At 38.7% G+C, this 23,335-nt stretch overlaps 3 protein-coding genes across 4 annotated transcripts in view; 2 read left to right on the top strand and 1 right to left on the bottom strand.

Moving 5' to 3' along the window:
* Nucleotides 1–705: 705 nt before the first annotated feature.
* Nucleotides 706–17,491, top strand: cd4-1 (CD4-1 molecule). 2 transcript variants are annotated; one of them, XM_005731872.1, is made up of 11 exons: nucleotides 706–787; nucleotides 10,424–10,547; nucleotides 13,885–13,955; nucleotides 14,052–14,207; nucleotides 14,310–14,444; nucleotides 14,768–15,004; nucleotides 15,092–15,469; nucleotides 16,178–16,420; nucleotides 16,567–16,667; nucleotides 16,775–16,815; nucleotides 17,032–17,491. In XM_005731872.1, exons 3-11 carry the CDS (start codon nucleotides 13,898–13,900, stop codon nucleotides 17,060–17,062), a joined length of 1,380 nt encoding a protein of 459 aa, XP_005731929.1. In that variant the 5' UTR covers nucleotides 706–787; nucleotides 10,424–10,547; nucleotides 13,885–13,897; the 3' UTR covers nucleotides 17,063–17,491. The 2 variants fall into 2 exon arrangements, with proteins under 2 accessions (XP_005731929.1, XP_005731928.1); XM_005731871.1 differs by having other exon boundaries at nucleotides 16,772–16,815.
* Nucleotides 17,492–17,512: 21 nt separating this feature from the next.
* Nucleotides 17,513–20,802, bottom strand: LOC102213651 (perlucin-like protein). The gene is made up of 5 exons (XM_005731873.2): nucleotides 20,672–20,802; nucleotides 20,390–20,584; nucleotides 20,130–20,281; nucleotides 19,921–20,042; nucleotides 17,513–17,687 (listed from the first exon to the last, which is right to left on the bottom strand). The coding sequence occupies exons 1-5, from the start codon at nucleotides 20,691–20,693 to the stop codon at nucleotides 17,525–17,527; spliced, it is 654 nt and encodes a 217-aa protein (XP_005731930.1). The 5' UTR covers nucleotides 20,694–20,802; the 3' UTR covers nucleotides 17,513–17,524.
* A 748-nt stretch (nucleotides 20,803–21,550) lies between these two features.
* The window catches only part of cldc1 (C-type lectin domain containing 1), an 8,382-nt gene continuing 6,597 nt past the window's right edge, over nucleotides 21,551–23,335 (top strand). The window contains exon 1 of the mRNA XM_005731870.2: nucleotides 21,551–22,132. Within this exon, the coding sequence (XP_005731927.1) occupies nucleotides 22,042–22,132 (91 nt within the window). The 5' untranslated portion in view covers nucleotides 21,551–22,041. The remainder of the gene's footprint in view (nucleotides 22,133–23,335) is intronic.

Genomic DNA, 23,335 nt, shown 5'->3' with positions numbered 1-23,335 from the left:
AAACAGAAGCGCTACCTTGAGCTTAAAGTGTTGACTGTTTTGTTTTTTTACACCAAAATGTTAACGTACAGCTGAATGCTGCACCTCACAGGTGTCAGCAGGCACTTCTTACTTGCTGAACCGTCTTCTTGCCTTTCTCATTTCGAGGGTAGTCTGTTTTCAGTTTGCTCAGTAGGATTGAGGTTGGTTGGCTGATTTGGCCTGTGAATGTCGATCACGTGTCCCCGGGTTCTTGGTTGTTTCAGCTTCATGCTCCGGATGCTATTCCTACAATTCAAAGGACTGAATTGTTTATCTCTGTTTATCCAGGAACACCCATAAAGCTGTTCAGAGCAGTTCAAAGCCATTTATTGTTTATTACTGACTAACTAAAGTGCTGCTGATTTACTCTTTTTGTTGCATATCATCGTGAAGAGTCATTAAATGTACTTGTTTCTTCTTCTTGGACTTTAGCAGTGAGCAAAAAGTCTCCTAGAGGCACACACTGTATGTATTTTGATGTTCTCTGTAGGCGATTACTGAGATGTGTTTCCCTTACCCTGTTATGAAAATATAACCTGTCTACACTGGAGGTGTTCTCATATGAGACATTAGGATTCCCTTTTCATGGGACTGCATTAGTCAGTTCTCTTTTTCACTGTATTACCCAAATGTGCACACTCATAGACACAAACATGCAGTCATACAAAGTGAAACTGCAATTTCTGAAGCAGGGTGTGTCCCTCCTTCTGCTATTTCCATTTGTCTTGTCATTCCATCGCTACAAACCATCAGGAGCCAAATTCAGGTCAGCAAATCAAATTTTTTACTTCTTGATATCAGCAGGTTAGAAATGTCACTGTTAAAGGACATTGTTGCGATACATGTATTTATTGTTTGTGTAACCTCCATAAACAGCATATTACTGTAAAATTACGCTTATGTGAAAAAAGGAAGTGGACCGTTTTCCCATTCTGAACTTTTATGTATCAGGACATAATAAAATATCATCTGATCCTCAGCAGGGATCTGCAGGCAACACGGCAACCACATCCTGTCCTCCTATCAGGCCAGTAGAGTTAAAGAAATGTGCATACCATAACAGCAGCTGTATGGCCGCATACCTGTGAGGTTGTTGTAAGGTAGTGTTGCATCTGTTAGTATCAGAGTAACAGTCTACTTCCAAAACTTCTCTGCAGTAAACTATAAAAACACAAATATGTGATGACATCACATATTTGTGATCGCTTGTAGCATCACATATTTGTGATGCTACAAGCGATCACAAATATGTGATGTCATGTGACACTGGGTCGCACGACCCTTAAAGATTAAAAAAACAACAACATGTGATTAAACTCTTTCATTGTTTAGTTAACAAAAACTAGATGAAAAAGCAGAAACTGTGTGAAATAGAAGATTCAGGAGCTTGCAGAACAACCTTTAACAATAATCATTTTCTGTATGACTTTATCAGTGTCTCACATCATGTTGGCCCACTTTTCTTTGCATTTTTACTTTAGTTCATTGAGGTTTGTAGGCATTCATTTGTGCATAACTCTCTTCAGGTCCCAACACATCCTTTCAGTCCGGTTGAGAGCTGGATTTTTCCTGGGCCATTGCAACATCTCGATTTTTGACTTTTGATTTGCTGCTGCGCTTGCGATCGTTGTTCTGTTGCATGACTTAGCCGTCAGACAGATTGCTTCACATTTCTAAAAGTGTTTCGTATAAAGTTAACTGTCAGCTCAGGACAGTGACAGCAGAACAAACATAAATCATTACTCCTGACTGTGCTTGACAGTTGAGGTGTTTGTGCTGATAAGCTGTGGTTCATTTTTCTGAGCGTTATGGCCAAACTTCTCCATTTTAGCTCGATAGTTTGTTCAGATGCAAAGCCATGCTGCCATGTTCTTTTTAGACAGTGTTTCTTCTGGCAACTCTTCCGAACAGGATGTACTTGTTCAGTCTTTTTCTGAATGTATTGTCATGAACTTTTACATCTAATAAACTGAGGCCTGTAGAGTCTGAGATGTAGCTCTTGGGTTTTTGGCACTTTCTCTGAGCATTGCTCAGTCTGACCTTGGTGTGAATTTGCTGGGACGTCCACTGAAGATTAGCAGCTGTCTTAAATGTTTTCCACTGATGAACAATCTTTCTCGGTGTAGAATAATAAACTTCACAATGTTAGGAAATGGCCTTAAAGCATTTATAGCATTTACATATAGCAGTTAGTTAGATTACCAGACCGTTGATATCTTTCTTGTTGTTAACACAAACCTGAATGCTCCAGACCTGTAACCTGTTAAAACAGTTAACATGATTAATTAATGAAGTGCATTTGATTATCAGCACCAGGCTGCTACTTACCACTTAATTCCTATGATGAAGGAATTAAGTGGTGGCTCCCACATAGCAAGCAGGTCTGGCCCGGATCTGGTATCAAGCCGTCACTGCTGGCTGACTTCTGGCATGGTAAGTGGTATGTCATCCATATATGGGTCAGGCTTGGCGTAGATGGCACTGGCTATGTGATGGCATGCCACATCTGGCTCGATTATGTTTTTGGTTATGTGGCCCAGGATCATACAAAAGAGATCTGGCCCGACTGGTGTCATGGCAGGGTGTATGTCAACCAGATGTGGGCCAGGTCTGCCAATGATGACATAATTTATGTTCCTATTTTCCTATTTTAGTTAGAAGACCCAAATGCCATGTTGCAATACTATACTGCTATGGTAGCCAACGTTTCAAATGCAGGTTTGACAGGTTTGTGAGTGTACACTTTATCCAAAACCTAGTGACGGTTTACTCATGTTTATCACAGGGTGGCTGTAGCTCAGGAGGTAGATCAGAAGGTTAGTGGTTCGATCCCTGTTTCCTCCAGTCTGCATATCAAGAGTGTGAATGTGTATGAATGTAGTTAGGAAGCACTCAGTTAAGAGAAAGTGTGTGATTGGGTTAATGTGTCATGTTGTATAGAGCACTTTGAGTAATCTGGGAGAGTAGAGGAGCGCTATATAAGAATCAGTCCATTCACTGTCTGAACAGAGTTTCCTCATGTTACTTTTGCACTATTATGTTCCGGCACATGTTGTTATTACACGGCTTGATTAAGGTACACATTAGGCTGACATCTGGGGCCAGAGCTGAAACTGTTCTGGGGCAGCACAGGCCGTCATTCTTTGCGGTATGTGAGCCATGTGCAAGCACATTGTGTGGTCCAGATCCGAGCCATACCAATTTTGCTATGTTGGCTGTAGCTCAGGAGATAAAGCAGGTCATCTACTTTTTGGAAGTTGGATCCCTTTTGATTCCCTCCCTGCTCCAATTTGTGTGCCAGTAAGTTAACAAGCTTGTAGAAGTAGAAACAAGCGCTTGTCTGTGAATGGGTGAATAGGGCAAAATGTATAAGCGCTTTGAGTCCTTGAGTAGAAAAGTGCTATATAAGAAACGGATGTGTTTAATTATTCATAAACTTCTTCTTAACTTTTAACGTTTACTAAATAAATAATGACACAATATGTCATGTCACATGTTGCTGTTCATTGGAGGTTGTATTTAAATAATGTTAAGTACTGCTAAGAATCAGATCTCTCTTATTATGTGTGATACATTAAAACTTTAGAGATCAAAGAGGGTGTTTTTATCTTTTCCACATGACTGTAGCAGCATCTCCTCGCTCGGGCACCCCGAGTTTAGTTTCTTGGTTTTGTCATACTATGACAAGATATCGGCTCTGTAGAAGTTCCCCTTTTTCTTCCACAACATGGTTAGGGGAATGCTTTGGTATTTAACTTCAGAGCATCTACCCCGAAAGTGAGCACAACTGAACCCTACAGGAGTCTCGTTGATGGTGGTAAAGCCTCAACACGTAATAGCTTAAAATAACCACCATAACATTTCTGAATTAATACTCTGAACACCAAAGAAAAAGGAATTATATATAACGTACTTTTTACAGTTTACAGTAGCTTCCTGTTCATATTTTTTTGTACAAAGGAATTGGCACAAACTACAGCGCAAAACTCTGTAAACTGTCCTTGATTTCAGCTCCAGTTTGTTAGATTGAAGTATTCGGAGAGGGTTTTTTTTGCAAACGTACGTGCATACGTAATGACCCTGACACAAGTGCCAATGTAGCCACCATCATTACAAATTTGTTAAATGCCAAACAGCAGCAGATTGTTGCAAAAAACACCAAAATACACCAAAACAAAACAGTTGCAATAGTAAGCAGGATGATGTGTGAGCTTTCAGAGCAGGGAGAGGCAGCACACAGCAGCCAGCTGTAACCCCACTGCAGGTGCACTCCTTTTTTAAAAACTGAATTTCCTGATTATTTTTGAAATGATCGTGTGCTGGGTGATTTCCCTGCAGTAAACTCCCCTCGTGTTTCACTTCCACGCAGGTTTTAGTGTCAGAGCAGCTTTTCATGACTGGAATCGCTGTTAAAGCAACCTGCAGAGGGTGATCGGTCAGTGACCGGTCGCAGGCTAAAATCCTTTGTTTTCTTGTTTGTTAAAGTTGTCCTCTCATAGGTGGCGTCTCAGCTGCTCCTCTTCGTCTTGCTGTGTGTTGTTGGCTTTTAAAACTAAAGAAGTGAAAGTGTTGTTAGTAGGCAAAGGGTAACATGCAGTGAATCAGGAAATGAGGCATTATGGTTAAATTATGGCCGGCTTTGTAAATGCTCTTCAGCTCTGTTTGTGTAACAAATGTTTTCTGGTTTTCCTGTTTCAGTAGGTTCACATTAATAGAAACTCTTTCACTGTGCACCTGTACTGGCTGTCTAATACAGCTCTAATGTAAGAGATTGTCTTCATTCTTAAAAGACGTCCTAAAGTTGTGACAAATAACGCAGGTACCATTAAGTCTTTCCCTTTTTGTGTTTCTCTGTCAGTGTTTTCTAACATTTAATGAGTGCAGCAGACATGAAGGGGGGGATTTCGTGCTAAAAAGAGTGTCACTTAATTTGACTACCCACATGGAAAAGAAATAGAAAGTGCTTAGAGCGAGATGTTTATGTTTCATGTTCAGGAGATTGACTCTTTGACGTTTTCCTTATACAGTCGTAAGATATTTAGAGTGAACTGAGTAAACATTGTTTTGTGAGGTAGAAATTAGTAGATAATAATATGAGAGATGACCCACTCAGTCACAGTGAATTATCTCTTTATTTCTCCACATTTTGTAACAAGACTTTGTACAGAACGACATCAGCTGAGTAAGTTAAGCCTCTTTTACCTTATAGAACCGGGAAACTGTGTCTTTTACCAAGTATGTGTGTGTTTTGCTTGTAGTTTGCTACTAAATAACTGTTTGCGAAAAATCAGCAGCAGCCCAGCGAGTGGAAAACTTAACGACAAATGCATCTTTACATTTCTCACTTCTGAATTAATGATGTTTACATTCACATCTTCCAAAAGCCACACTGGCTTCATGTTGGCTGTGTTTTATTGTGTGTATTTGCGCATCAGATGTTTTATTAAACTTGTCACAGATACTTTTGAAACATCAGTCTGCAAACTTTGGACTCGTACCGCAGGTCATGATCATCATTATCAAAGGCAATATAAACACTTTTTCTATTTCTATTTCTTTTAGTTTACCTTTAACTTTGAAGATGATTTTTGCCCATTAAAAAATCTGCCTCTCCTGTTGCCTCTGAAGCGGCATTAGGAAGCAGGCTCCTCAAAATCAACGCCGCGGGGCCGAGCCTGCAGCGAACAAAAAAACTGCACAAATGCACATGTGAGGCATATTTTTAAAATGATTTGATTATTTAATCTAATGGCAGCTTAGTGTGTTTTTTAGCTATTGGGCAGATGTAGCAAAGGAACATCACTGAACTCTTCCTGACACTTTGAATGTGGCCGTCTGTACAATGAGTGGCAACATGTGAGTAGTGGAATAGTGTTTTTGTGCCTAACGTTTATGCAATTAAAATGCAGGAGTAGACATTTAGTTCTTATTTGAATGCATGTTGATGGAAAAAAAATTGCAAAACATTTCCATAATTTCCGGATATAAACTGTAGGATGTACAGAAAAACATTACTGACTGAAAACTGAATTTTGTCTGTGTCATTGTTTTGAGAAATGCTCTAAAACTGACATCAAATGTTTTTTGTTTCCATTTTGTTTATTCATTTATTACAATAAGCGAATAATCATATTATCTCGATTACTTACAGGAATGCAGTAACGTGCTTCAGCTACGCTCAGCGCAAATGCTGCATACACGTCTGTAGGCGCTGTGGAAATATATAGCAGTGTTTCCACTGCAAACAAACGTCATCGTTAACCTCATCATCTTAATCACAGATTTATAGTAGCAGTCGTGTGCAGTCCATATGAATTAGAAAATCTACATGAACTGTGGCAAAATCTACATTTTCCTTTTGATAAAAACGATCATCCAGCGGCCCACAAACCAAAAATAACTTACAGATACTGATGATGGAGGTTTTAGCGATGAGTGGGAGAGACAGTAAACTTTTCTGTCTTTGCGACTGTTTCACAAGTTTGAGGTTTCAAAGAAGCTTGAATGAAGTTCCCCTCATGATGAAACAGACTAAATGTTTTCAGGCACTGAGGGAGAATGTCACTTGTTTCTGATTCTTAACATCTTTTCCACTGACATTTTGTTTATTTATGAAACACAAAAACAGCCACAGACTCTTAAACTTCCAGCACACACCCAGCACCTTCAGCACATCCTCCCGTCTTTGGCTAAATCGCACGCCATAAGTCTAACCTGTAATTTTATCAAATACAATAAAACCAGCGCAAGTCAGAGACAGGAAATAGAGATCGATTGCCGAGGGAAACCCTCTGTAGGAGAGATTGGAGGCTGAGGAAGCATGAGAGGCATATGAAAAAAGTGAATCACCCATCTTTCTTGCTTGTGGCCCACACTTTGTCTTTTTCTTTTTCAGTAATGACACAGTGTGGTGCACACCCCCTCGTTAGGTGTGTGTGACTAATGAGGGAGTCCTCACTTTCAAGGTGTTTTCCATCAAAATCACAGCTCATAAACAAATATGCATCCACCGAGGAAAGAAAGGGCTGTCGCGCTGATCGCAGGCTTTGCAGCCGCTTTTATATCCGAGTAATCTGAAAGGAGCTCCATTTAAATGCTCATTTCATTTAGGCCTGTAAGCAAACGTTTGGCTGAGGCAGCACAGACGTGAAGGTTTTGTTTTACGAGTGAACAAAAGCTTGTTTCATTTCGAGCTCAGAAGGAACAGAAGCAGGTGTGAGCCCTTCATGAAGGCAGTACAGAGGCAGGCAGAGAAACCTCAGAGAGACACATGAGACGTGTGTGAGATGTTTGTTTTGTCCTTGTTGTGGTTCCTGTATCTAAACCACCTCAGCAGCGTGTTTCTGCAGCACCAGTCTGATCCCTGTAGCCTTCATTAGCCGTGATGGAAGAGATCATCTGATTTCTTGAATGAAAAATAAGCGATTAGCTTCTATTTCAGCAGAATAAACAGCCAAACGATAACCCTTTACAGAGTCAGTGCATCTGTGTCAAACATGCTGCTGAGCCTCTCAAGTCTGTCCTTCAAAGTGTAGTACTTCACTGGTATTGTGCCCAAATTTTAAGCAGTTTTGATTCAATTTAATGTAATCTTCCAGTCACAGGATCTCTCATGTTTTCTGAGGACATCAAAGATGCTCAGATTTTTGTAATTAGTTTGCAGTTTAATGTTTTATCTAGCACATCAGCACAGCTGCCGTAGCTGTAAGGCAATACTGTACTCACCCATACAGCTCGTGTGTACAACTTCTGAGAAGCTGACAACAGTGAGAAAACACAGAAATCTACAGATGTTGTTGAGTCGAGCGCAGACGTGACTCGGCTGCATTTTAGGAGTGCAAATAAGAGCAAGCAGATGATCAGCTCCCTCACAGGTGGACAGTTACTATTATTAAGTAATAAAGCAATGAGTAATCAGAGTGCCGTACAGAGAGAAAAGTGAAATGTGCAGAGAATCTGAAATCTTAAGCTCAAAATTATGATACCGATCCCCAACAAGAGTCATCTGTGGGACTCTTTATATCACTTTTCAGGTCAAGAAGGGAGATTGAGGGAAAGGTGTTGTTATATTTCTCCCGGACTGCCCGAACTCTGCAAGCTATACGTATAAATGAATTTTAGTGGCATGGCAGATTGACTGATGACGACCGATTGCCGTCATGTCAAAGAAAAGAAGAATATCGCCTCTACCATGAATTTGATCACACTCTGGTAAAATGAACTGGATTGATGCTGTGTGCCTTTTTTTAAATGAACAAAGTAGTTTGCTGATAATTACATTCAGCACAGTTACATTTACAGACTAATGTTGGCCGTCATAGACCTCAGTCTGGTCAACCTTTTATTCACGTGTTTGTCTGTTAACCAAGGGTCCCAGATATTTTAGCAACTAAAGTGACCCCTTTATACTTTATACAACAAAACCTAATTTACATGGCTCTATTTGTGTTTATTCTAATGTAATCAGCAACGGTTTTAAATCATTTTGATGCCGAAGTTACCCAACTCAAACGCTTTAGCTATATTTCATCGTCATCGGGCACCGAGTATGTGCTCGACTTTTGCAGATTTGGTTCTCTGAGTCTGTTAGCTGCGCTCACTGTAAAACATTGTAATGCAGCGATTCCAAGTAAAAACATTTAAATAAAACAAACCAGAAACATTTCCATCATCATACATGACCCCACACAACTTTCCATTATCCCTGACACACCATTGTTCCAATTCCTGTAATCTATGAAAAAATATGAGTGAAGTAGACCGATGAATTCATGGTAGGAAATGTTTTCATGATTAAAGATTAAAGACAAATATTTCTACACCGCTAACGTCATAAATGAGTCCACGCGGTCATTTGAAGTTAAAACTCGCAAACCCAGCATTGTTCTGATGAAGTTCGATCAGTTTTTCTGTTTAATACACATTTGCTGGTAAGACATAAAGAAACGGGAATTATGTAAGACGGAAACATTCAATAAAAAACTATTGATCGCTTTCACCCACGCTGACCGTTTGGCGGGTCTTTTCTTGTCAAACGCACAAAGGGAAGATTTTCTTTACTCGACAAATCTTTACATTTCAGTACAGTTTGTTTTATTAAAATTAGTTCATAGAATCTTAGATTGAAAGGAAATTTCAATTTACTGCTAGTTACCGCCAAATAACATGACACAGTGGTTTTTATTTTGATGTATGTTGGATTTGAATGTTTTCCTCGATGCTGTAGCTTCGGCGGAGCTCCGTAACGAGCACAAACAGATTATATACATCGAAAAATGAGTAACATTTAAGCTACTCAGCAACAACTGAAGAAGACATATTGTGAACATTTATTCTGGCGGGTATGTTTGTACGATTGTGATTTCAGCACCTTTACACGCGCGGCTGGGTGGACTTATACATTTCACAAAGTAATTGTGTTTGTTGACTTTATTCTACTTTAACATCCATTCATCTTGTTCTGAACTTTAAAACTTAGGCCGTGATTATTGGTTGATTGATGATTCGCTCGCCGTGTTCAGACAGCAATATTTGTTTGCTTTCTCGAAGAAATCTAAACATGTCAAAGATGGAAAAAAAATGAACGATAAGGGCAATTTTAAAGTGCGAAGAGGTTCTGAAAAGCACTGGTCATGGAAGTGAGAGCGAGACCTTACAGAAGAGACGCTGCACTGCACCGTCGTCGATAGACTTGAAGGTTTTAAGTCCATGAAGTCTGTTATTCCGTCATATATAAATTAATCTCATATATGCCGCTCTCCCAGGAAAAAAAACATCCCTAAACTTTTCGCTTTTCTCATCCCGTTCTGCACTTTATCCGACTTTCTCTCCAGGAAATGTCGCATTTTTAATTTGCATCAGTCAACTGTTTTTGTGAAGATTGGTTCAGCAGTTCATGCTTGAATTCTGATACACTAATTATGTATCTAAATTGGTACAATTATAAGACCAGTGGAAAATTACAATAAATTAGTTTGTAAGCGGCTCATGTGCTGGTTAGAACGTGCTAAGGATAGATAATGAGTCCGGAGAGACCCTTCACAGAGTTTATGACATAAACAGCATCTCATACTTAATGAGCTAAGACATTTTACCCCATTAAGATTTGTTCTCTATTTGTTATTATAGCCACTGGACAGATTAAAAGTAAAAACAGAAACTCAAAAAAACATTTAATTTTACTGATTAAATGACGACATGATTACACTGCCAAAGCGATGCGTTTCAGTGTTTTGTGTATATGAATCTTAGATATTTTGTTTACTCTAAACAGTACCCAACGGTAAACAGTTTAAGGGGGTAGAAAAGTTTCGAAAACTGATCTTGAGTAGAGTTTAACAACCAATCAAAGGTCATTTTTCTGACTTTGGGTCTGATCAGCATCTGTGTGTGTGTCTTCCAGGCCAATCAGTGCTGAGGGAGGTGCAACGGCATTTAAAAAGAGGGCTCGTTTGATAAATATACAACACTTCCGACTGACTCCGGATCACTGAGCACAGAGGGACACTCTGCACTGAGCAGCCGCTGTAAGTATTGTGTAATTTTTCAGATTTTAACCGAATACACACATAATTCAGAACCACGGCACACGTTGTAAAGTTAATTTATACTAGAATTATCAGTATCACATTTTTTTTAAATAATAAGTTTGAAATATAAACATGTAAAGCCTCAACAGGCCCAGTGGAGCCAGAATATCACGCTGAGTTTTATGCAATTAGAGCTCCAAGGTAAGTTTTATAAATCGACAGTGCAGTGACGATCCTCTCCAGATATGAAAAAACTGAAAGAAAAAACTAAATAATAAACTTTTTGGAGGATTTTAAAAACACACACATTAAACGTTGCCTGAAAATGTAATTTCAGATCGTATTATTAAAAATGTTAAAATGCTAATCCAGTTTCTTGCATTTCTTTTTTCTTACATTTAACTAAAACATATAATCGTTTAAGCGCTGAGCAACTGACCCGTACAAAACAGATGACCGCTGAGCAAAAGATGTATGTGTAATTTTCAAATTATACATTTACAATAAAATAGGATATAAACATTTACACCGGTGGATTATTTTAGCTTGAACTAAATATGTTGACGTAGCATTAGCGATAGTTATTTTTTAAGTTACTCACAAATTCACGCTTTATGACACACAACTATTCCTGATTTTTCTGAAAAACAAACAATCTAACACTTTAATTTTTTCTTAAGCTTCATAAATAAAATATGTTTGAGGTGATGGTGAAAAAAAAAAGGAAACTTTTTGTCAAATTAATTTAAAGTCTGGCCAAAAAAAAAGAATAAATAAGACAAATGAAGATAAAAAAAAATGAGATGAATGAAATTAAATGAAATGCTGCTGTTAATCTGGTTTCTCTGTTCATTCAGCCCCCCTCCTTCATCTCTCTGCTGTGTCTGACCCTCATCCTCCCCTCCCCCCCGTCTCTGTATTTGTTGTTGTAGCTCCCTCCTGACTGCAGATACGATCATGTTGGTTTCTGGGTTATACTTCCACAGGTGCGATGACTTTGAACGTCAGTTTGTCATCAGTTTCACTCCATCACCGATCTTCCCTCATTATTGTTTCTTACAAACTCTGATACAATTCATATTAAACACTATGCAGTTTCAGTCGAGTGAAATAGATTATATTGGGGCATAAATTCTCTGAGACATTCTTCCTCAACAACAAAAACACCCCAGATTTTAATATTTCCTGTTGATTTTCTTCTTCTGGTAGCTGGCTCATCTATGAGCGCTAACAATTAGCTTTTTAAATTCAAGATTTTAAGAGTGAGGCCCCTAGAGAGATGATTGCACTCTAAAGCTGTTACGAGAATTATTATTTTTTTATTATTTTCATGTGAATAATGAGGCTATTAGTAGGATAAAGGAGGACTTGGTGACTTTTATATTTATCCCAACACATTTATGCACATTTAGCCCATAAGGACATTGTGCATCATGCGTGGAGCTGATTTTCCCTCCAATGGTGAAACTAGTGAAAACCTGTAATATTATTAAAGGTATTTGGGGGCACTTTACTGCACAGAGACATGTAGAGCCAGCGCCCGGGCTGGCCCAAACTAGAGACTCCGCAAACCTTTAATTTTACCGTAAGTTTAAATATCTATTAGCAGTTAAACCTTAAACAATAACTCCAAATAACTGGACACGAGCAGTTATTGCGTGTGTCCACATATTATATATAATAACGCATTAAATTTAGATTTAAAACACATTCGGTCGCCGATAAAAAAAACATGTATTTAGGCGTAAAGTTCTGTTTTACCTCACTATTGAAGAATATTTTGATGAACAATTCTCTGATCTTCGTCTGTTTCACGAATAAAGAGCCCACAGCTTTATCCACGTCTCATAGAGAATCGTGTCATCACAGCATTGCCATTTTTCTTCAATCAAAATAATTTATTATTTTTGATCGATTTATGTTTTGATCTAAAGTGTTTAATCCAAAAAGGAAAAATCTGATATAGAACTCAAGTCTTATCATTTAAAAGTCAAATAGTTCCTAAGATCTCTGGAAATTGTGTAGTGTTGCACAAATAAATCTGATTCGCTCAATCTGCTCATTCAAAATAAAAAGTCTTTAATGAACATCGGCTTATACATTAAAGAAATATTCATAATCTTACTTTAAAGCTGCTTCCCCTTCAAGAGTGTGTTTGTTGGGAGGGCACATAAATGCCCTCTTTTAACATTTTTTCAATATTAATTTATTTATCTTTTTACACAAACATACCTTTAGAGTTTCTGTGCACAACCATAACACAGCGTACAGGCAAAGAGAAGAAAAACAGAGATAAGGGGTGAAACACAGAAAAAAAAAGGAGAGAAACATCTACCTTAAACCACAGTCTAGGTGTGCTGCCGGTGCTGTGGTCTTTTTAAGCGTGGAGAGATCCGTCTTTCGTGGAACACAGGAGGAAGAGAGGGGGTGTGAGAGGCAGAAGAAGGGAGGACTGGGATAAGAATCTGCACCCTTCACTAAATCAAGTCCCACCACAAGCCAGCTTACGCTCTGAGCCTCTTCCCTCCAACATTTGTCTGCTTCTTTTCATCCAAAGCCCACCACAGGCCGCCTACTCTCAGCTCTCTGAACTACTTGTCTTTTATCTTCTCAAATCTCTCAAAATCTGAGACCACCACAAACCCCCCTTTGCTTCCTGTTGAATGATTTCACTTTGCAGCAGACTTCAATATACACAGGACGTTACAACTAAACTAAAGACTCATTTTTACTGAAATGCTTATTTTTCAACATCTACTTTTCTTCTTGTTTGTCACTAAATGATTAAATATAGTACGACATATTTACGATGTATTGCGGGCCTGTTCAACAGCTCTGAAAGACCTTCAAGTTTCATTTACAGGTTACATAGAGAGTTATTTATTTATTGATTCGTATGCAGTGAAGTACAACATCACTACTAAACACCCTCAAATCAATCGGTCAATGCATTTTTTTAAAGGCTTGTATTGAGTTCAGGCAGCAAATCTCAGACAATTGAACAGTAAATTGGATTTGCCATATAAACTTAAGAAGCAGGCTGATGTGGAATTTAATTCCATGGAGATTTTCTTTATGGTTTTCTTCTGTGTTGTATCTGTTTCAAAGAACTACATACATTTGTGATCATATAATATATAACAATTATACCTTGGGCTTTCTGATGTAAAGAAAGTAATACATTTCTTGAATATTGTTCTGCTCTTTTAAGAAAGTAGCAAATAATCAGGCTTGAAGTCTTAATCAAAAAAGTTAACATTTGAAAGAAGCTATAAAAATAAAGCTTATAGTTACTATAAAAATCTATAAACTGTGTTTTTATTATATTTTCCAGACATATAACAAGGATGAAGAACTTCATTCAGTCCCTTCTCCTTCTTATCGCTGTGATTGTGTCAACTACCGGTAAGACGCCCTGACTGTAGACTCATTTATTTTCATTTGGAAACTGGACTGTTTGATATTCCGTATTAACACATAACATCCTTCTCATCCTTGTAGGTGCTCAGAAAGAGATTTATGCTAAGGAGGGACAGGATATTACCTTGGAGCCAACATCCTATCCAGCAAACTCTTATGTGTACTGGTATTTTGAAAAACAGGATGGTCATCAACTTGCCTGGCTTAACCCCTTAGGCGGAAAGGGATTCAGTAATGGTAAACCATATATTTATGTATATATTATTTATTTATTGTTACTGAGCAGGGAAATACAGGTAAATAAAAAAATATTTTTAACAATAACTTTCTGCCTTGTAGATGAGAAGTGGAAGAACAGGTTGTCCTTAACTGGTGCCTCGCTGGTCATAAAGGCTTTGCAGGAAGATCTCTTTGGGACTTTTGTCTGTAAAATCAGTGACTCGATCACTGTATTTAAAGTCATTCAAGTCAATGGTAAGAGCAAAAATAAGGTCACATGATTAGTGTGTAAGTTTAATTAATGGTTATTAAAGTTTAAACCACTGTATTTACATATCAGCATCATATTCAACAGTCTTACACAAGTTGTTCAAATATAGCGCATGTTTTTAATTTGTGTCCTGAGATGTTTGATGTAAGAGCAGTTTAACTTCTTAACTTCTTAACATGGCCTTTATGAATTCATTGGACATGACAATCTGTTTTTTTAAACTACGTATGTGAAAAATGTTTATTTTAAAATGTAAAACATATCACTTCTATTCTGTTTCCTTTATTCTGCTTGTTTTCTGTGCTAGTGGTTGAGAAATCAGCCTCTCCTCTGTTGTCTGGCGATTATCTGAGTCTGACCTGCAGTCTGGGAAGTGTTCCTCAAAATACAGCTGAGATTTACTGGCTCAGTCCCCAGGGAAACAGAGAAGGAAACAAAGGAACAGTCTACATTCAAGCCAGAAGTGAACACCACGGCCAGTGGGACTGCGTAGTGAAAAAAAATGCCAATGAAAAGAAGTTCCCAGTTTCTGTTACAGTTGTGGGTGAGTTTCTGTGTGTTTGCATTTGTTTCGCAGTTGTGTATCCTCATCTTTAAGATCAGGTTTCTAACAGTTTCTCCTCCTTTTTAGACCTCGCCCCTGTGCCTTCACATCAGTATACATCCACAGACTCGCCTCTCACCATCCCTTGTTCTTTAATTTCTCATGTTAGCTGGGAACAAGTGAAAAAAAAGGAGATTGAGGAAGTTCAGTGGCACTTTGCTCCTAAACTCTCCTCAGGCACCCTTTCTGACAATCCAGAGCAGCTCTTCTCCCTCGATCTGGAAAAACTTACCTGGAAGAAGGGTAAAGACAAAGGACTGTCTCCTGTATATAACATTAAAAACGGAAATCTGTCTTTGACCAAATCAAAGGCAACAGTAGAAGAAAGAGGGCGCTACACGTGCTCAATGAAATTTAAAGATGGCAGGACTCTGGAGACCACAGTAGACGTAGTGGTGTTGGAAAGTAAGTCACATTTTTTTGACAAGACCAGCTCTGTGTTGCACTCACCTCCGTTATATTTAGGGTTATTTTTTCTTTGTGACCGCTCTTGCTGCCTTCCTGCTCGGCCAGTATTTTCATTTCTCTGCTACTGAATTTATTTGCAAGTGTCCACAGTGTGACATGTTTCTAATTCACAAGCTCCTCTTGTTTTAATTGGCTGTATTAAGCATCCCCTCTGCCAGAACAGCGTGCTAACACAGTGAATCTTAATTGGACCGTGTGTTATGAGAATCTATGAAGTAAACTATGATTTCTCAGTTGCGGCTGAATGTTTTTTAAAGTAGAACCAGAAACAAATACAGATCTGATGTATTTACTCACAGGAAATTGCTCCTATAACACAATTTCTCTGGACTGTTCTCAAGCAAACCCACAACTCACATTATATTCAAATGATAAAAGCTATATTTAAATATTAATGTGAGATGTTGAATTTCTGCAGCACTCACATGTGGAGGTTTGAAGCCAAACCTTTTGTTTTTTACAAGCTTTTATTTGGGAAAGAAATCAAAATGTGTTGTTTAGACATCATCGCTGCTTTCGTGGCCAAAGTTTTAGTCTGATTTCAGGAAAATGCCGTTACAGACAACTTCTTTGAAGCAATTTATTTTATAAAATGCATGTTTTTCATTTTATTTCTTTGTTCTTTCTCTTCTGCTTCGTCTCCAGTCATCGCCCACCCAAAAGCAGAGCTAATCTACGGTCAGCAGGTCAATCTGTCCTGCAGCACTGGTGACCAGCTGCCCAATGATATGAAGTTAAATTGGACTTCACCTAAAACGTCATCTTACATCTCTTACCCCACCCATATTACTGTCCCGGAAGTGGGCAAAAAAGATAACGGAAAGTGGGGGTGTGAGCTGTGGCAGGGCGGCAACAAGCTGACGTCAGATGAGATACTGCTTAAGATCGGTGAGCACGGGAAGTGAGACGAGCAGGAAGTGTGACATGGGCCTGACCTTGTGACCACAAAGTTTTAAGACAGAAACTTCTTTTACATGATGTGTTCTTTCTATACTGTATACTGTTTGATGACTGTCTGTCTCTGTTGTGTACAGAACCCAGACTGAGTGTGTGGATGCTGGTGATCATTTGCAGCGCAGCAGTCATCCTTCTCCTCCTCCTCGTGCTCGCTTTCATCCACTACCGACGCAGAAAAGTACAGTTCAGCCGTTCATATTCCTTTCTTTTCAATCACACTGAGTTATTAGTTCAGCTTTACGAGTTACCCCTCTGTGTCTGCCTCTTTGTCACTCACATTAGCAGAAAACGAGACTCCTCAGGCATCAACTCTGCCAGTGCAAAAAGTACGTACTAACCATTTCCTGAACTGGTAAAATGACTCCAAAGCCACATTTACAAGCATGCACACTTATCAGCACTAAAATCTGAATGACACTTTGAGCCATGAGATATTTTTTGAAGTATGAACATTACTTAAATAAGCATTTATGATTTGGCTTTTGTAGTTCTGCGTCAGTTTCCATAACTCAAACAGAAACCTGGGACTTTTTCTTTTTCAGCCCCAAACCAAAAGGATTCTACAGAACATGAAAGCTCACAGACCGGATCTTTAAGAAGAAACGGGAACACGCTGAATTTCTGATCTGATATGTCCTGATTTACCTGATTACCTGGATTTACATCTCTCATTTTGCCATATTGGAAAGTACAAAAGAGTTTTGTTGGATTGAGGATCAAACATATCAGGCAGTCTGGACTGATTTTATGTATTTTGTGTATGATTATAACCGTCTGTGACTTTAAATCATTTACACTTTGAGTCTATCTGTAGACTTAATTTCCTGTACCCTTATGTATATTTTTTGAGGAGGTCTGTAATGCTTTCAGATGTGTAGATGCTTCTGTAAATTTACATGTGCAGCATATTATTTGTGTAAAGTTTATTGCTAAAAATGGAAAGATGAAAACTGTAATGTGTAAAAACATTAGCAGATGTTTTCAATAAAGCATCAAAATCTTTCTGAGTGATGTTCCTGTAGAGGTCCTCTTGGGCTAATTTAGCGGGATGGCATCCATCTGACAGATTCGTCGATACTGGAAGGAGCAGGGAACGTCGTACCAGTTCTGATTCTGGGTGTCCACCACCGCACAGTCCTCTCCAGCTTCCCCAGCGGACGCGTTGTTATCCGGCTCAGACTTCAGTGTGTTCCAAAATCTTTACAACGCAGATGGAAGAAGATTAACATTACTTTCATTAATATTCTGCTGAAGTGGCATTTCACCTGCTAAGTTTGTGCACTGTTTTAACAGTTGTCTTGGAAGATGCATTACTTTTAAGTAATTCTTTATTCTTCAAGAGCCATCACCAGCTAAAGGACCTGTTTATTTACAGGATGGTTCCTTGTGCTTGTGCACATTTCTAGTTGTGACTATAGTTAGTTTGAAGGATGGAGGAACTGATGCAAAACATGCCTACACCTACATACTAGTTGATGAATTGCTGTGAAGTTTTGCAAAAAACGTAAAAAAAAAAAAAAAAAAAAGATCAAATTGACTTGTCCTCCAGCGCAACCATCAGGTTTTCAGGGAACTGCCGTAAAGGTTATTTAATAAATGTTTGTGCTTTGTACTTTTCATCATGTCTAATATGGTGATGTTCTCATGAAAACAGTGGTAGTTTTCTTCTTCGAACAGTTTTCTCATGGAAAAATGTCATGACGTAATGAGACATGCAATTATATTAAAACATCTATAAATCTAAACACCGTCTGTTGGAGGGAATTCATTTCACATACACCATAGGCTAGTCCAGAGACTTTAGCAACCTATTCAGCATTATTAGTAATGTGACACCTATAAAAATAAAAACACCCCACATTACTTAAACCAGTAATTATGTACTTGGTGCCAAGAAACCTTTGCTGTGTACAAAAGCCCGATTAACAGGCTGAAAATGCTCTTTAAGGACTTGGCGAGCTCTGTGAACCCATCTGGGTTGATTTTAATCGAAGCTGATCCTCAACTCTGCCTCGATCACCGTTTTCTCAAAAGAAGTACATTTATTGTTAAGTCTTTAGTGAACATGCATGAACCAAAACTCTGTGTAGGTGTCAAACTGTATGTTTCCTTTACAGCATATGAAACCTAAATAAAAGATGATGGCAACGTTACAGAAACACCCAGGCCTTCATTTTAAGTCTCTAAAGCGCTCAGTGTGTAGGCAGACAGGTGCTGCAGCTCCATGCAACAATGTTTGTCGTTAAACCAACGATAGGTTACTCGATGATTATTCAGACTAGCGTGTTCATTTACACATGTTTGCTTTAGGATTGTAGAGAAATGTCGTGTTTGTCATTTGTCATAATAATATAAATATTTGTTTAAAATTGTTTAACTAAGTAAATATGATTAAAGAGCAAAATGGTCAGAATTAGCATCAGCATTTTCATTTTGTTTTATAAACTGAAAATTAATAATTCATATTTTCAGCAATCGTTTTATCTTCATTTTTTGCACAATCTGCACTACCAAACAGACTCTAATGTGATCCGTACATCTATCTAGAAGTGGCCAAAGGAGTCATTTAACTGACATAAACAACAATCACGCAATTTTATTTTATTTTTTACTGTTTTCCAACTGCTTCTCTACCAACCATAGACTGTATATAAAAAATGGACACAGCCAGCATGGTGTCACCCACTGGTTTGCAAAGTCCTGCCATGAAACCTTGAGTTTAGCAATGACGATGAGCGACCCAAGGAGCACTGCAGCTCTTAAGGCAGCAGCGTATCAATCAGTAACTAGGCCTGAGCTAAACCACACTCTGGTTTGACACAGGCCTAATCCTCATTTTGACTACAATCTGATGTTATATTACAAAATGCATAATTTTGTGTTAAAATAACTATCAATTGAAACAATAAGGCATCAGGAAAGTGTTCATGAGTGATTTCTTTATTGACTTCCATACAGTCTGACTTCTTTCTGCATCTATATGAGGTGCCCCCTGCTGGCCATTTGAGAGAATGCAAGTTCCTGCATCCATGAGACAAAGCCTGTGTGGTCTTCACAGAAGGTGCAGACATCGCACTCGAGTTACAGTGAGGAAAAACTCATAAGTGAAACCCCAAAACTTTTTAGGGTTTTTTACATGAAAGCTATAGCAGCTGAATTAACCTGTTTTAACAAAGCATCAGATGGACATTTTTAAACTAATATCTTTTACATATTTTTAAATGTCCACAAGCTTCAACATCACACAATCCACAGTGAGAACTATTTGTCTATCTAACTTATTATCATTTGTAAACTGTATCTGTTAACAACCATCAGAAATGCTTTTTACTTTATTTTTTTATCCTTTTTTTGTTAGATCACCCACTTTTTGTATGATGATACCATCCTGAGAAGACCATTGAAATTTGAATCAATCAATTCATACTTACGAAACTTGAAGCGTTGAGTTGTCCACCCATTTCCAGTCTCCTTCGTTCTCAATGTCACTCAGCCCAAGCCAGTAGAATGGGTTAAACGTCCCAATCGTCCTGGCTTCTTTTTCAAGAGCGTCCTAAAAATAGGTACAGTCAAATTCTTTAGCACTTGTGAATTCCAAAAAAATAGATTTGAAACTTTTAAAGTACAAAGAAACTCTCACATACTCTTCTTTGGTGGTCAAGATGGCGAGATGTCCGCCTATATGCTTACATTTGAGCGTACTGTTAACCCAACTGTCGGTATCGTTGCTGAGGAAAAAGCAGTGATCCCCTACGTGAACCCACCCGTCAGGACACTCTGTGCAGTTGATCGCTGTAGGGTGACACGGGGACAGACAAATATACAAGTTAAACATTTATAGAAAGGTGCAGAACAAGAAACAAGCACTGAATTATCATTCATCTGCTGAACATTTGGTACCTGGAGCTGAACAGTTGTGTGCCAGGTCGGAGTACTGGTTATACATGTGTCTGAAGCGGTCCTTCAAAGACTCTAGTTTCAGCTTTAGAAAGGTCAGCTCTCCCTCTGTGTTGTTTGCGTCCTGAGCAGATTCAGCACTAGCAAACAGGCCGAGCACAACGCAGAGGATGGCGAGGCCTTTAATGCCCAAGGTGGCTGATGACAGACAGCAGACTCAGCATTAGCACACATGCAAACAGATCCGGACATACGAATATCTGGAGCTGCATCGGGGCTTCTTACCTTTCTTTTGGATAAGATGCATGTCATCTGTCAGCTTGCAGGATATCGCAGTCTTTGGTGTCCTCTCTGTGCCCTTTTGATCTTTTATATAGCAGTTTGTGTGTCAAAGAGAAGGGAAAAGTACAGCTTGCACAAATCTTCCAGACAGATTGGACTCTTCATGGCTATCAAACCATGTAAACTCAGATGGTGCAATCTCTTGTAGCCAAACTAGTAATAACCTGCCATGTTGGATTGCACAAACAAACATTTGATGATGGGGAGCTGGCATGTAGGTTCAGTATTATTTACCAAAAACATGAGCAAAGTTCTCTTTCTGTCCCCAACTTTTTTAAAACTGGCAAAAATGGAGGACTGACTATGACTCAGCATTTACCAGCACTGCAAGTGTGTGTGTGTGCTGGTAAACATGTGCGTGTGTGCTTAAGGTTATTTGTATTCTCTCCATAAGCAGAACAGCTGTAACAATATCACCTCTTCACCACACACACACACCAGATGCCCACTCTGTTCTTCCAGCACACTGTCAACATTTTTTCTGGTACATGTCCAAGTTATTTTTTTTCCTGGCACCTTATTCCCACAGACATTGTCAGCTCTTGTGCTTCATGAGGTTTTGTTATTCAAACCAAACTAATTAAAGCAGAGAGGAGGGGTGTTTCATGTTTGTGTCTTATTCAGTGATTGCTGTGCTGAAATTTGTGGTTGCACATGACCAGAAATTCTTCTCTTCTGACTTCCTGTACTTTTCTCGCTGAGCCACAGCTTGGCTCTTCTTTTTTAAAACACACTGTTCCCGCCTGCTTTCCCATCACAACCTTGTCACAGCTCCAGTTCTAGTTCTTGTTGCTTTAATTAATGTCAGGAGGAGTTCAAGTACACACTGTATTTTTTCGGATCCTGTTAAAGAACACGTTCCCCCATTCTGACTCATCCGTAACGAATTTCCAGAATCGGTGGCTCAATCCAAACAGAGCCGAGGAAACTTCTGGGATTGCGCAAGATGTGGCATTTTTGGCAAGATGTCCCACCAATGAGAAGCACACGGTGCCAAAAATGTGTGGAAAGAGCCTCCCTGTTTGGCTTAACAAATTCTCCTTTTTTACAAAACAGATAACACAGAAAAGCTCGAGTTATCTCGTGGAGGGCACAGAGTAGTGTTGTGCAGTTCTCTGAGCAAATATATTTAACACTGCAACGTTCTTTGATTCAGGGGGACGTGCCTCAATAATTCAACCAGCAGGGACAAATTTAATTTTAAGGAGAAATATTGTTTCTCCAGACAAAAGATACCAAAACCTTTAGGGACCTGAAGAGGTAGCATATAGAAGGACAAAGTGGGGAAGAGGGTTGAGAAGGAAACTACAGACATGGAGCAGAGAGAAAACTACAGCAGCCTGCACGAGTTCACAGAGGAGCCCAGACCGGGAGCGAACAGGCTCGTCCCACAACACAGCGACGGTAATTTGTGTGAACAAACAGATGCGTGAGAGCCAGAGGTGGACTTGAGTACATTTACTTAATTGCTAAACTCAGCTATGATTTACATGGTACTAGACTACTATTTTGTACCCATGTTTTATACTGGATGCAGAATAAAATATGGATACAAAGTACTTACCGCCTGTATTTCACTTGACTTTATTAATGCTACTTTTTTATATATTATAGCAGAGTTTTTGTTACAAATGAATTCATATAAGTTGCTCATTACAGCTGCTGTGTGGTAAAGTTATTGTGTAGCTAGTGTTACCTTATTTTAGATTTTGCTGTTTTAACCTCCTGAGGCCCGAGCTATGTGTGATTAGCTGCTCCTGATAGTCTAGTCTAATAATGAAGCTTTACCCCAGATTATAAACTTGTTACTTTGCTACAAAGTTTTCTTATGCCTTGTTTTTTTAAATAGTATTTTCTCACAAGGGGATAGTGACTTTATTTTTATTTTATTTTTTTCTTATTTTGCAGCATAAGACAATAAATTTAACATTGCTTAACAAAGCATGAAAAAACTGAGCACATTGAAATTTAAGGTGCAGAACAGCCATAAATGTGATGTCCCCACATGAGGTTGAAGGATCTCAGGAGGTTAAGACTATTTAAACACGTATCCATTGAATGTAGTAGTAAAAACAATGAAATATTAAGAAACACAGTTGGAATCAGTTTTTTTAGGCGAGCTTACTTTCACAGCTATCATGAGCAGAAGTCCATGTGATGTTGGAAAGAACTTGAACTATCTTTAATTTAGTGCTGCAGTTTTAACGTATCTAAATTTCACTTGAATGCTCGTGTCTATGCTTTCCTGGCAGCTCAGGGACTCCATGCTTCAAACAGCAGGATCCAGGGTTCAAAGCTTGGTGCTGCCTTTCTGTGTGGATTGTGCATCTTCAGCTCATGTTGCTAGGTTATTCCTTCTTATCTTAGCTCAAATTACTCTCATCAAATTCATTTAAACTTTAATTTCCTCTTTATATTAAACAGAGTTGGTCTACAATCCTACTTTGCAGATGAATGTTTTTTACAAACACATCGTCTCATAAAGGAAGTGGCTGCAGATTATGCTTTAAGTCCAACTGTCTTATAGAATCACAGCCAAAAATGTTGGCAGTGGTACAAATTTCTTGTTGCATACAATCTGCTGCTTCAGCTTTATTTAAACTGTGT

This window comes from Pundamilia nyererei, unplaced genomic scaffold (genome assembly GCF_000239375.1).
Source record: "Pundamilia nyererei isolate P.nyererei 1_Seehausen unplaced genomic scaffold, PunNye1.0 scaffold00045, whole genome shotgun sequence".
Taxonomy (NCBI): Eukaryota; Metazoa; Chordata; class Actinopteri; order Cichliformes; family Cichlidae; genus Pundamilia; species Pundamilia nyererei.
This window is presented reverse-complemented; position numbering and strand designations above follow the sequence as displayed.